Source organism: Ascaphus truei, chromosome 18 (genome assembly GCF_040206685.1).
Source record: "Ascaphus truei isolate aAscTru1 chromosome 18, aAscTru1.hap1, whole genome shotgun sequence".
In the NCBI taxonomy this organism is placed as follows: domain Eukaryota; kingdom Metazoa; phylum Chordata; class Amphibia; order Anura; family Ascaphidae; genus Ascaphus; species Ascaphus truei.
In genome coordinates this window covers 18,874,444-18,888,923 of record NC_134500.1, presented here as the reverse complement: position 1 = coordinate 18,888,923, position 14,480 = coordinate 18,874,444, and the positions used below count along the sequence as shown (strand labels likewise).

The 14,480-nt window shown below is 42.2% G+C and overlaps 1 protein-coding gene across 12 annotated transcripts in view; it reads right to left on the bottom strand.

The window, feature by feature from the left end:
• The window catches only part of TCF12 (transcription factor 12), a 218,449-nt gene extending 204,442 nt beyond the window's left edge, over positions 1–14,007 (bottom strand). For 2 of the 12 annotated variants that reach the window (XM_075575770.1, XM_075575771.1), the window contains exons 1-2: positions 11,895–12,107; positions 11,118–11,190 (exon numbers count right to left, since the gene is read on the bottom strand). In XM_075575770.1, the coding sequence (XP_075431885.1) occupies positions 11,118–11,190; positions 11,895–12,068 (247 nt within the window). In that variant the 5' untranslated portion in view covers positions 12,069–12,107. Of the gene's footprint in view, positions 1–11,117; positions 11,191–11,894; positions 12,110–12,344; positions 12,394–13,433 lie in introns of those variants that run through there. The other 10 variants (XM_075575773.1, XM_075575774.1, XM_075575781.1 and 7 more) reach the window with 9 other exon arrangements.
• Positions 14,008–14,480: the final 473 nt, after the last annotated feature.

Sequence of the window (14,480 nt, the reverse complement as noted above, 5' to 3'; positions counted from 1 at the left end):
TAAACACACGCCACAATGTTTGGGTGTTTGGGCGGAGGACGTATCAGATGTCAGCGACTACAGTGCAGCAGCAAAATGCTCATGCTGGAATTAAAGATTCAAGATTTCGAACACTTGGCACAATGTTTTCCATTAACCCCTATAAACAAGGTAGCCAGACATGTGCTGGATATGCCGCCCTTCCACGGTTTTACTCGACTGAATACACTGGCTGCATTCTCTTTCCCACAATTTAATGCTTGAAGTTGCTTAAAGAGAAACAAAGACGCATTTGTAACACATTTCTGGAGCCCTGAAGCAGGTGTTTTAATGATGAGAGATAGTCATTTTAATCTTTAAAGGGAGATCACAAGACGTGACTGCAGTTTTCACACATTTCAGAGACAATTCAGCTTAATGGAAAATAAACGTACACTTGTAAATAATTTAAAGAAGTTTGGAAAGTACACCCCCTTGTTTTAGCAGGAGCAGAAGGGCTATTTTAAAAGGAGCAATCCAAGCCGGTGATTTTTTTTTCTTCATACATACAATTGAAGCATGGGCTCTTCGGAGCTGAACGCCATTAATTTAATCTCTGGGGGCCCCCTATTTCCAGAGATTTTTACCTCAGAAGTAGGTGCCGGTAGCTGCCACGGCTCAACAAGCAGGGCTTTAAAGTTTTTAAAGCTCCCACATCACATGGGCCAATAGGAAGCCGCACCGATGATGCCACGATTTCCTATTAGTCAGCAGGGCGAGAAATATCTGAAGAGCAGACATATTGTTAACCCTGGTAGCCGAGAGTGGCTACCAACACCTAATTCCCAGGTAAGTATCTCCAGAAGCAGGGGGGGCCCGGAGCTGAGAGAGAGACAGAGAGAGAGACAGAGAGAGAGACAGAGAGAGAGACAGAGAGAGAGACAGAGAGAGAGACAGAGACAGACAGACAGACAGAGAGAGAGAGAGACACACACAGAGAGAGAGACACAGAGAGAGAGACACAGAGAGAGAGACACAGAGAGAGAGACAGAGAGAGAGAGACACAGAGAGAGAGACAGAGGAGATAGATATAGTTAGAGAGATAGATATATATTTTTTAATCTGCTGCCTTGGATTGCCTCTTTAAGCTTTACCAGGCAGAGGGATACACTTTCTGCAAATCACTTTTGCCTGTATTTTTAAGGGTTTGGAATAAAAGTCATTCTTTGCAAACACTTCAGATGCTAAAATGGATAAGTTTAGCTTTTTATGTCAGTGATGATATTTCTTCCACTTCAGCAAATAGTTGTAATAAAAGCAAAAATGTATTTGTACTGTACCTGTTCAAAACATTATCCATAGCAGTATTATAATAATAATAATAATGAAAATATAAAACAAATATTTAAACCAACTGAAGCTTGGAAACGTGTCGGCTTTATCTTGGTGGTTTCATTATCTAATTACAAAGAAAGCTACTTTTGGCACTAAAGGGTTAATTCAACTGCGATCCTGGCAGTTTCAATGCGATAGTGCCCCAATTGACACCCTTTTTTTAACAGGCGTTTCCAGGCAATAGTTCCCCGATCAGCACTATCACAGTTTAATGGATAATCCCCTTAGCATTACTTTTTCTTAAAGTAATGGCAATAAACAGTAATTGAATAGCTTTTACATAAACACTTTGTGGGATGTGCATCAAAATGATGCAACCTGCTCAATAAAAACAAAGCAAAAACGTTCTCCTGCATCAACTTGCTCCAGAGGCAAAAGTATGGAACGTACTGGAAATATTATATCGGACTTGTGAGCCCCCTATTTACCAACGCCAAAACATCCCTGTAACAGGGACTTATCACGGTTTGAGAGAAACTGCCTCCAAATCCAACAGTGTGCTGGTTAATTGCACACAGGCAATCAACCAGACTCCACATAGCTGATTAGGACTTTTAGAAAAGCCTGATGTGAGAAACAGGAGAGAGATTCCTTAGCTCACATTTGGGCTGACAGAAGGAGAGCAGAGAAGCCTGAACACAGACACTGTCTTGAGCACAAAGGCTGTGCTGAGATCAAGACATCCATAGACCTATATTTGCTGGACACAGAGGTAAAAGGAACCTGCCAGAGACTGACATGGAGGGCCACCTGCTTAAAAGGTACATCCTGAGACTTTGGGGTGATAGGCTGGTAATGGGAATATCCCTCCAGTCCTGCAGATAGGGTCTGGGAAAGTAAGTTAGCCCTTACAAAGGGATAGGGGTTTGTTATTTTGTTGTTTTTGTATATTTCGCCTGGATAAAAAGGAACAGGCTCAATAAAGTCAAGATATAATTTCACCCTAATCGGTCTCCATTATATGAACCTCTGCACACGTCTCCTACAATCCCAATTCAGCACTTATCTCCTCATCTCCTTCAATAACTGCTCAAAAAAACACATCCAGTCTTTGGTAACAATTCCAAACCATTATTAAATTGGGAATGAGAGAATTAGTAATTTTATATAAAAAAGGCAGAAATGTAAGACAATTGAGACAAGCTATGTAGACATATAGAAATAAAATCACTATTTTTATACAATAAATACAATATAAAATGAAAAAAAGGTTTTTATTATCCCATTAACCACTGAATTAATAGAAGGCAAACATTACTAATATAACGTATCTTACATTTTAGTACAAGTTACATAAATAGTTAACATACCCGTCTGCACCAACACACATCACCACTCCCTCTCCCCTACTGTAATTGCTACTTTAGCTCACATCTTCACTCATTCTCAACACTGGTGTACTCCCCCCATCCTTTAAACATACCACTGTAACCCCTATCCTGAAGTAGTCCTATCCTGAAGTAGTCCTCTCTTGAACCAGCCTCTCTCTCCAGCTACCACCATTTGTCTTCTTGCCTCCAAACTACTAGAATGGCTTGTATACAATGACATGCTAGATTTTCTGTCTCCCTCAAAACATTGCAGAATGGATTCCATCACAACTACTCCAACAACATTGCCATAGCAAAAGTAGCCAATGACCCCTTAACAACAAATTTCAAGGGGCATGTCTCAAACATTCTACTTGACCTCTCTGCTGCCTTTGACACGGTAGATCATCCCATCCTCCTCAATAGCCTCCATTCGAATCATTAATTCCTTTGCTGGTATGCCCCACTTTCTGTTGGGGTTCCAAAGGGCTCTGTACTTGGATCCAGAAAAGTTTTAGGAATCTTCTACTTCCTCTACACCTGTTTGCTTGGTAAACTAAACCACACACTTTTGGTTTTCATTATCTTTATGTTGATACCCATATATATCTATACTCTCCAGACCTCTCTCTTTCTCCAGAACCATAAGATGCATTGTCTCTGCTATCTCCTCCTGGTTGTCCCACCGAAACCTCAAATGTAATATGGACAAGACAGAACATCATCTTCTCACGCAATAATTCCATCCCTACACCAACATTCACTCCACCATAGCTCCAATACCACAAGCCAGATGCCTAGAAGTAATCTTTAAATCTTTCACTCTCCATCACACAAGTGCAGTCCATTACAAAATTGTGCCACTTCAACCTACTAAATATTATCACAATCCACCTCTTTTTCACCCAGAGTCCACCAAAATCCTAATCCCCTCCCTCATAATATCTTGCCTTTCCTACTAGCTAGTCTTCCTCTCTCCAGTCTATCCTAAATGCTGCTTCCAGATCATTTCATAGGCCTCGGATATAGTAGGAGCGCATGACGTACCCTGCGCCTGTGCGAGAAGCGATCCGTGGCCTGTATGATTCCTATGACATTCGCGACGGGGAGGCGTGGCATCACGTGAGCGGTTCACCCTCATTGGCTGAGCTGCGCACATGACACGGCCGTCGCGCCACCAAATAAAAAAAATTGTCTTGCAAAAAATTGGCTGAACTTTCGCGTGCTTTATGTCCTGCCTCTTGAGGTGCAGCCTTTTGTTCATGCTGCATGCACGGTCGCACACAGTATATACATGGCCTTACACCGCTCCTCTGCAAGTCCCTACACTGGCTACCAATATCAACCAGAATTAAATTTAAGATTCTAGTTATCACTTCCAAATCTCTCCACAATGTGGCCCTTCATACATCTCAGATCTCCTCTCCAAATACTCCCCCGCATGCCCTCTTTGCTCTGACCATGATCTCTCCTCTTCTCATAACCTCCTACCACTGCTGCCTCCAAGATTACGCCCGGGCAAAGCCACACCTATGAAATCCCCTGGCCTAGGAGCCTCAGACTCTCCCCCACCCTTCACACATTTTAATAAGTAAGATTTTAAGTCACATTTAAAGGAAGTCTTTGTATCAATCGCCTGAACTCCTCTACCTCCTGTCTCTACCACAACACCTACCATCTGTTACAAAGATAAGAGATGACAGCTGCTTGCTTCATGGCGACCAGCCTTCAGAAACATGCAGATCTTCTTCTCTACCTCTACCGTGTGTTTCCATTCTCTCTTCCTTTTAGATCGTAAGCTCCTTGGAGCAAGGCCCTCCTTACCTACTGTACCAGTGTATGTTACGGTTGATATTTTATTGTTGTCTTTCGACCCCATTGTACTGTGCTGTGGAATATGCCGACGAGAAATAAATAATAAACAATAATAAGTCTGGGCAAAGAAAGCCATTACAAAGGACTTGGTTCAAGCCATGGTTTCCAATAATTATTTAAAATTTGAAGGTAAAGATGGAAATGCCACTGACTGACACCGAGTTTGAAGTGGGGGAACCTGGTTCAATTCCCGGTGTCGGCTCCTTGTGACCTTGGGCAAGTCACTTTATCTCCCTGTGCCTCAGGCACCAAAAACATAGATTGTAAGCTCTACGGGGCAGGGTCCTGTGCCTGCAAAATGTCTCTAAAGCGCTAAATAAAACTTGCAGCGCTATACAAGAACATGCTTTAAAAAAAAAAAGTATTTGTGGCAGTGTTTCTAGTCTTCTTTTTGACCATAATCGCTTGCATTTTAAGGCTGAGGCCCCAGTACGTCCGCTGCACGCGCGCCCGCGAGACTGGCGGTGCATGCAGCCGATTCCCCGGTCGTGGGGGGCGAGGGAGTGACGGAGGCGCAGCCATGACGTCACCCGGCAGGTTCGCCCTCATTGGCTGAACCACCGGGGGCGTGGCTTAGCGCTCCGTAGCAAGTCCTGCTCTCAAATTCTATTGGCGCCATTAAGAGGAGGGCTCTCGTCCCTGCAGCGTCCGCCACAGCGGACGCTGCAGTAGCCAGCGGGATCCAGCCCTAAGACTTTTGCGCTGTCCTATGTCAATATAGAACATGAATCATCTTAATATGTTTATTTCCAGGAAAGGAGTAACAAACAGTTTCTAAATCATAAGCATACTATAACTTAAAGTAGCCATTCTTTAATAAATAAATAAATTATACACGCACACAATGGCCCCTTGTTTTTTTTTTAATCATCTTATGTTTCTCGCTCAATCCCCACTAAAATGTGCATTGTAAGTCTGTTATGTAGACTAGCTATATATATACAAGAAGCACAATATAGACAATCAACTGAAAACTACATTTAAATGTCACTTTATTATGTGGACAAGTATTATACACTGCGTTAGGTTCATGATCATTAAATGGAAAATATGCATTTTTCCTTCGTAGCTTGCACATGTGTTAAACTGTATCTAACCTAATCTGAAACACTAAGATTACTATAAAGTTTGCGTTCAATGCATGGCTCAAAGTGTGTTCACAATGTCCTCCTGCTGAAACGCGCGCCCGAAGATAAGAGCGCCAATGTCTGATTGCATAAATCGATAACGCGTTGATCCAGCTCCTCCCACTCCTGAACAATATGTTGTTTAACAAATTCGTTCTCTCAGTCTTCCTAGCGTCCATCTTTTATTACAAAACATTTTATGTCAGCGTTTTGGACCATAATTCTTTCTATCTCAAGCACTTTATAACGTTGTTATCTTCTTTGCTAAACACAATCTTGTAACTATGCACTTGATGAGGTCATCATGACGTCACCAATTCCAAAGAATGTTTATTGGCGTGTCAAATAATTATTAAATGTAATCTCCTGTGATAGACCTATAATTGCTAACATTTTCATGAAAATTGAGACTCTTTTGCACAATATGACGGAAAATAAAAGGGGTGCCTTTTTATTCTGAAATTTGTGTGTGCCCTTTTAAATTACCTTATATGCGTATTATAGATCTTTATTCTAAAAATAAATAGCTTTCTATTAAATGTAGGGTTTTAGCCAAGTGTGTTGCAAGCCTGTTGCAAACATTGCACAACAGTTTTTGCACTTTGACGTGATCTTTCAGCAGCAGGAAAGACGAGTAGCGTGTTCCAAGGGTAGAAGGATCAGGGTTTTCAATGGGAGCAATGTAGAATGAAAAAAAAAAATGTGACTACAAACATTCCCATACTGTATTATCAGACAATGTGTGTGTGTGTGTGTGTGTGTGTGTGTGTCTGTGTGTGTGTATGTACAGTATGTGTGTGTGTGTGTGTGTGTGTGTATGTACAGTATGTGTGTGTGTGTGTGTGTGTGTACAGTATGTGTGTGTGTGTGTGTGTATGTACAGTGTGTGTGTGTGTATGTACAGTGTGTGTGTGTGTGTGTGTGTATGTACAGTGTGTGTGTGTATGTACAGTGTGTGTATGTACAGTGTGTGTGTGTGTATGTACAGTGTGTGTGTGTGTATGTACAGTGTGTGTGTGTGTATGAACGTGTGTGTGTGTATGAACGTGTGTGTGTGTGTGTGTGTGTGTGTGTGTGTGTGTGTGTGTGTGTGTGTGTGTAAAGAAAAGTGCCAAGATATTTGCCTGGTGTACATGTGCAAACACTTGCAAAAGTGATCATGTTAAAAGGAGAGCAATCGCAAGAAAAACGGATGTGTTGAGAGTGAATAAATATATGAATGCAGACTACACGCTTTTCAATCAGCACTTTTAGCTTAGCAGTGATAGTGCACCTGCTTGCATTGACTACTTCCATAACAGCAAAGCTAGAAGCCCCAACCACTGGATCACTGCCAAGCTATTGCAGTTACAATAAAAGCAAGCCGCGACATGCAGCATTCACACATCTACTAGAACAAAGTGCAGTTTGATCAATCTTCGCTCTAATTTTAATGGTAACGCTGCTTTACAGCAGCGCTTAATATTGCTCACTTCAAAATGAACAGGAGATATTCATTTGCATGAAGGGTCACACATATCTCATCATCCCTCAAATTCTGCATCAAAACCTGCGTCAGCATCGCTTCCAACGTCTTCATAAACCCTGTGGTTTATGTCAACAATCAACCCCCGCCCCCCTCCCTGATAGTGAATTGCAGGCTTTGTGCAATATTTCATACTTTATTTAGAAGCATATACCGCGTAGTGGTTAATGATCGTGATGCAGACTACTACGCAGCATTGCGAGACGGTGTGCAAGGCTATTGTTTAAATGAACGGCATGGGTTGAAACCAGTCGCATTTACATTTTATTTATTTATAAAAATGTTTTACCAGGAAGTAACACATTGAGAGTTGTCTATCGTTTTCAAGTACGTCCTGGGTACCATGACATTTAAAAGTATGTATTTGTGGGGAACGCTCAACAACAAACTATGGTTAATGCAATATTTCCAGACACAACCATTAATACAATTGACTTTTATTTTTGGGGGGGAGGCGTGGCGGGGGCGGGTGGAGGGGTTTACAAGATGCAAACTACACCGTGTCAGTTATGGGATGTGATCATTTATTTTAGGTCACACACCCATTGTGCAGTTGCAGACAAGTCAGGAAATGTGCCCAGGATCATGTGATCACTTGGATCTGACATCTGCCTTCTCATTTCTCCAAATCTCAGACGGAAAACAGACAACTTTCAGGACTGAAACGTCCCTAAAAACTGGCTGCCGTACCACTATATAAAAGTACTAGTAATTTGGATAAGATCTGCACAGATGCAGTCTATTTGATATAATGCTATATTATATTTTCATGGTATAGCCTTTAACAGACGTTGCACTTTTTTACACATCTTCACGTGATTTTTTTCAGTATATTAAAAAAACAAATTGTATTTATTGTGCTGGTCTCAAACATTTTGCAGATATACCTTTGGACATACAAAAACAACGGAACAAAAAAACCCACATCAATAATAATAATAATTATTTTTTTTAAATCCTTCAGTTTTAATGGAAATGCTGCAGCTGAATTACATTCGCATTTACCCAGAACACAAACGTTTAGAAATCACCATCATGCATGTAAAATAATCCTCAGAACATTTTTGAAGCCATGTTATTCCCTTATTGGTGAAAGAATGACACAGCGTTTAAGCCCCAATGAAAAGACCATACAGTACTTGTCATTTTCATTTAAACAGTAAATGAGCTATTCTTGGATTCCACCAATAGAACTTTGCTTTTAATTCTTATTTCCTACAGTACTTAAATCTATTTGCCATTTTGCACAAGAAGACAAAAGCAATAGGCAATATTCACTAAGATTGTGTTCTATAGAAACACAACTGAAATCCCCCATATTAAACAAGATTACACAGAAAAGTCTGCATATTTAGTTAGAAATATTAAGGAAATAAAGGAATGTGACGCGTAATTACAAAGAAAACAATCAATGTGATATAAATCTATTTTACTCAATGTATTAATATTCTTGACTGATTGTACTGCAACTCTATGCATAAAGGTTGGTGTGATAGAGATACATACATACATACACATACATACAGGTGTAAATTACCAATATGCTATTTGAAATCAGCACTGAAGTACAATCCTATTATACTCAAGTGAAAATGTTTCCACAAAAACACGGAGTTAAACTTAATAACCTAATCTCTTAATTCAGATGGGAGTTCTGTCTTCCCATTTTCCTTATTGCCCTGAAGCCATCTCTCCCAACACACACACACACACACACATTCAGAGGAAGCAAACAATTTACTCGGAGAAGTCGTATGTACAGTGGGAGTCCTGAAACAGGCAAGACTTGGTATAAAGCCATGTGTAACTCATGCTCTCCCTTCCCTTGCATCTTTCCAAGACCGCCATGTGAATGAATGACAAGGGGGAGGTGGGAATTCCTACAAGCTAACGGATTGTAATAGGGAAACGCCTTACAACAGGGTTAATAGTTGCGTAATTTGTCATGAAATTATCTCGGGGAAAAAAAAAAAGTCAGAATAGAAGTAGACAAATCTTCAAACTAGTGGTATTTATGCATGCCAAAAGGAAATATCCCTGACATTCTGGACACATTTCCCCCCAAAAATGAATAAATTAATATACACTTTGCAACAAAAATAATATTACAGTACTTTGAAATTTAAGGAGTCAGGACAGGAAAAAAAGACGGTTGCAGCGGTGGCCAACTCTCGTCCATAAGGGCCACCAACAGGTCAGGTTTTCAGGATATCCCTGCTTTAGCAGAGGTGGCTCCGTCATTCGGACGGAGCCACCTGTGCTGAAGCAGGGATATCCTGAAAACCTGACCTGTTGGTGGCCCTTGAGGACTGGAGATGGCCACCCCTGGAATATTGAGTACATCCATATCCATATATGCAGTGCCCTTCAAAAATGAGATATTGATCACTAAAAACACCTATTTGAGGAAACAAGAATTGTAAACCTTTTGTGTTCCAGTTACCCTGAGAAATGGTGTCATTGGTATTTTATTACATAATGTTATACCCTATCAGCTATACCTATGGATTGGGAAACAAAAACGAACAGGAATGGTGGTTAAAAGAAGAAAAATGGGTGATAAGGCCGCATCAACAAAAAATAAATAATGGATTTAAAGATGGGGTGCTGCTAATTGAAATCCTTTAGTTAAGTAGAGAGAGGCCTGCATTCACATATACCATGTATCTACATGTCTTGTATAGCGCATACACAGAGCAAACCCTGCTCCTCTACACAAGAAGAGTTCAATAATGCTTGACATTTCCCTAAACTTCATATCATAGACAATCGCTAAACCAAATTTAAGATATGTAGCAGTCGCACGAATCCTGGAGAGATCCTGCAGTCGTGATACCAATATTGGGCCAACATCAAAGATGCTTAGTACCCTATTATGGTTATACTCATTCTAGAAAATAAAAACTGTATTGATCGGAAATCTTATTTTAAAAAAACTGGAAATTTCTCATTTTCATGTTGGTTCAATAAAATACATTATAATTGCAAAATAGCTTTATGAGCCGGACTGCATTTTCAGCTCCCTATGTAATTATATTTTAACCTAAATAAATCTGTATTGGGTGCAAACTTTAAAATGCTAGCAGGATTAAACTAATATTATTAGAAAGTAAGAACCTCAGATATGTTTACGTTGAAATTTGTTCAGACAACATTTCATACTGTCATAACAATTTGTCTTGCAGGCATCTGGCTCTGCTAGCTACATGCACCATATAAACATGTGGAACCAATTTAAGGGACATCCGTGTTCATTCCAACAGATTTAGTAATCAACTCTGTTTCTTCAATTTTGTAACTTGTTCTAAATAAAAGAAAAAAAAACTGTGGATTTAAAAAAAATGGTATTTAAAATCACTAAGAAATCTTTCAATATTGGCAATCTAAGATTTGACAGCTACACATATTACTGGGCTAAACAAACTGAGATTCCTATACTAAAAAGATACAGATTACAAACACAAAAAATATATACCACTCCGAATAATTGAACCGTATATGTGCTGCAGCTCAAGCTTTCGTTTTAAAAACAGGTAAAAGCCATTAAACATCTTTGCTCGCTAAATGTAATTATAATGACAACTAACACATCCCAGATGTCACCGTAATCACTTTAATGTAACCTCGGCAAGGAACTGGGTCATTATGAGAGCAATTGTTTAAAAAAAAAAAAAATCTAAAAACAAAAAGCGAATGCATGACAGACATCCGTACTTATTTGCAAAACCAAGTGCACAGGACTAAAAAGGAAAGACTGAATAATTGACATTGTATAAAAGGAACTCGACGTATGATGCCAGTTAAGAATTATAACGTAGTGCAGTGAGTGACAAGAGAATAACTCCAGACACTTGTAAACGTTACTACTCAGAGGGTTCATATTCCGTAAATTGAAAATTGGTGGCTATTATCTTAGCTGTTCCTTACCAGAGCCACTGAACTGACTGCTTCCCAGGGTAGTTGGTCTGTTTTTCCCACTATTAACAGGTGGAGAAAACATCTGCAAGACAGAAACAAATTTTGCTTTAAGTTGACTGTACTTCAGTTTACAAAGCAGCATTGCATTTTATTTTTGCAGCCCTGCCTGTCTGCTGCAATTCATTTGTGCAACATTAACTATTTTGGTGCTAGAACTAGATTTGGGACAGTCACTCAAGGCTAGAAAAAAAAAAAAAATACATGATCTATACAGGAAGATGCAGCACAAGTAATGAGAACAACATTATATAAAAACATGTATTTCATGCAACTCTACTGAAATATGCAAAAATACTGAAACAGCCAAACAGCACCAAATGTCAGTTTGACACTTATTTCACAAATATATCACATGAATAAATGGGTTGTAGTTCATGACCACACAGGATCTATATAGGGCAACAAGTGAGGATTAAACACTTTGTCTAAACAAGTCTCCTATCCTTTCATGGCACTTAATCTCTCTCCCCACTTTGACTACTACTACACTTCTCAAATTTAGGCAAAGGAGACCTAATAGGGTTTAAACTGAATTTATTTGGATAGCTTCTTTCTGGAATGGTGGGGTGGGGTCTCCAGATGTCTCTAAATTGTAAACCAATTGACCCCGGTGGTCTTTAAAAGTGATTAATGACATCTTGGGAGTCTAGACATGACATCAAAGTGGAGGTGACCAGCTTGGCTGGGTCCTGTCCCCAGACTGCCTGCTTGGCGTGCTCTCTTTACCGTGTGGGAGAAGCCATAAGAAGACCTCGAAGGATATCGTACCGCACTGAAATCCAGCAGGTCACTCAGCTCCTTGTCCGTCCCTATAGCGGCCATCCGCTGCTGAGGATTCATCTTCACCCACTCAGACCAGCTCCTAGCACACAGCAGAGAAGGCACACTTACCATTTGCATCACAACAATCCCCCCCTCCCTCCCTCCCCTACTAGCTGCTGCCCTGATCAGCCCATCTGACATTATGATTGAGGGTGGGAGGGTGCTGGGGGGAAAGGGACACACCTCCTTAGCATGTAGCTGCTCCTAAAAAGTAGTAACTCCGTGAGAAGTTTCTCCTGCCGCCCCAGCAAGGGTTAAAAAAAAAAAAGGAGGTTAACAGAAAATATTAAATCCAGGGATGCAAGGAACACCGAAAAAAGAGCAAGCTCGACCCAAAAGCATGAAGTGACTCACCATCATCTTGCAACAATGCAGCTGACAAGTTGCTCCCCCCGTGCAAGGTCTTCAAAAAGCAGGGTAAAGGGTATATTAAAAAAATAATAATGGGGGAAAAAAGCGTATTACCTGTGTTTGTATTTGATTTAAAAATAATCAATACATGTAAACACAAGACTTTACACACTGGTTTGTGGGGGGGGGGAGTTACATGTTGGTTTCCAGCAGCACTTTGAATCTTTGGGGGGGTGGGAAGGGGTTATATTCCAATAGGAGGGAGTGGGACAATGGATGGATGTGCTATATCTTTACCAAGTTTAAAAATCAGCTCTCTGAAGAAGAGGAGGGAGGTGGTGTCTATAGAAGGCATTTTCTACACAATGAAAGGTTACAGCCGAGTTCCCCATGAGAGACACTGAGATGAAGAGATACAATGTGTATACTTGCAATGTGACTGAAGCACATGGAGAATCATACATGAGAAGCTTCAGACACTTCTGGAGAGACACTTTCCCCAATCCCACTCCCACTTCTCCACCCAATCCCACTTCCTTCACCTCAATACCACCCCCACTTCCTTCACCCCAATCCCACCCCCCACTTCCTTCACCCCAATCCCACTCCCTTCATCCCAATCCCATCCCACTTCCTTCACCCCAATCCCATCCCACTTCCTTCACCCCAATCCCACCCCCACTTCCTTCACCCCAATCCCACCCCCACTTCCTTCACCCCAATCCCACCCCACTTCCTTCACCCCAATCCCACTCCCTTCATCCCAATCCCATCCCACTTCCTTCACCCCAATCCCACCCCACTTCCTTCACCCCAATCCCACTTCCTTCACCCCAATCCCACCCCACTTCCTTCACCCCAATCCCACCCACTTCATCCCAATCCCAGCCCACTTCCTTCACCCCAATCCCACCCACTTCATCCCAATCCCACCCCACTACCACCCCCACTCCCTTCAACCCAATCCTATCCCCACTTCCTTCATCCCAATCCCACCCACACTTCTCCACCCCATTCACCCAGCCCCACTTCTCCACCCCCAATCCCACCCCCACTTTTTCACCCTTCCTCCTGCCCAACATCCCCATTTACCTTATTCCTCCGTTTAACCATCCAACAATTAGGGGGGTTTAAGTTTATTGGCCCGGGGTCCTCCCCAGGGCTTGGCGGCGGCTTTCTCCTGACTCTTGATAAAATGATTAGGTTTGCACGTTTTGTTTTTGTGTGTAGGGTTTTTGTTTCCCCCCCAACCCCACGATAGGAACTTGTGGTTCTCCCTCTCATGCGGACATATTTATTTCTCTCTTGCTGCTCGCGCCTCAGCACCTCGTTAGATCCCTATTGCGTATCCCTCCGCGTGGCAAAGTGGCTGAGCCGGCGCTTTTTTCATCCCCTTCGTCCGCCGACCAGTACAGAAGTAAAAGATCCGGCTTGTGTGCGCGCGCGGAGGGATAGGGCGGACGGAGCGCGCAGTGTTATGTGAGAGGGCTGCTGCTATTCCCCTTGTTCGGTTGCTGGACACGTTAGAGGCGGTTCTGTGAGGGGAGGTTTGGTACCAGAACCCGTCCCAAACCTTTGCTAATGGGAGAGGTCGCTGCCTGCTGGAAAACACAGCGGCTGAGGCGGTTTTGGGGGGCGGAAACAGTCTTCTACCGATCCTTTCAGAGATAATAGTTTATAAATGTGCTGTGTCTGAACTTCCCCTCTACCTCTTCTCAACCTCTACCCTCCCCTCTGCCTTCTCCTCTACCTCCCCTCTGCCCTCTCCTTTACCCTCCTCTCTGCCCTGTCCTCAACCTCTCCTCAACCTCCCCTCTGCCCTCTCCTCAACCTCCCCTCTCTCCTCAACCAGCCCCTCTCCTCCACCTTCCCTCTACCTCCTCTCTGCTTTCTCCTCTGCTCTCCTCTCTGCCCTCTCCTCAACCTCCCCTCGGTCCCTTCCAACTTTCGTCCCGAGAGAGATCAGCGAGGGGGGAGACAGAGCACAGAAGGGGGAGACAGGGGCACAGAGTGAGAAGGGGGAGACAGGGGCACAGAGTGAGAAGGGGGAGACAGGGGCACAGTGTGAGAAGGGGGAGACAGGGGCACAGAGTGAGAAGGGGGAGACGGGCACAGAGTGAGAAGGGGGAGACAGGAGCA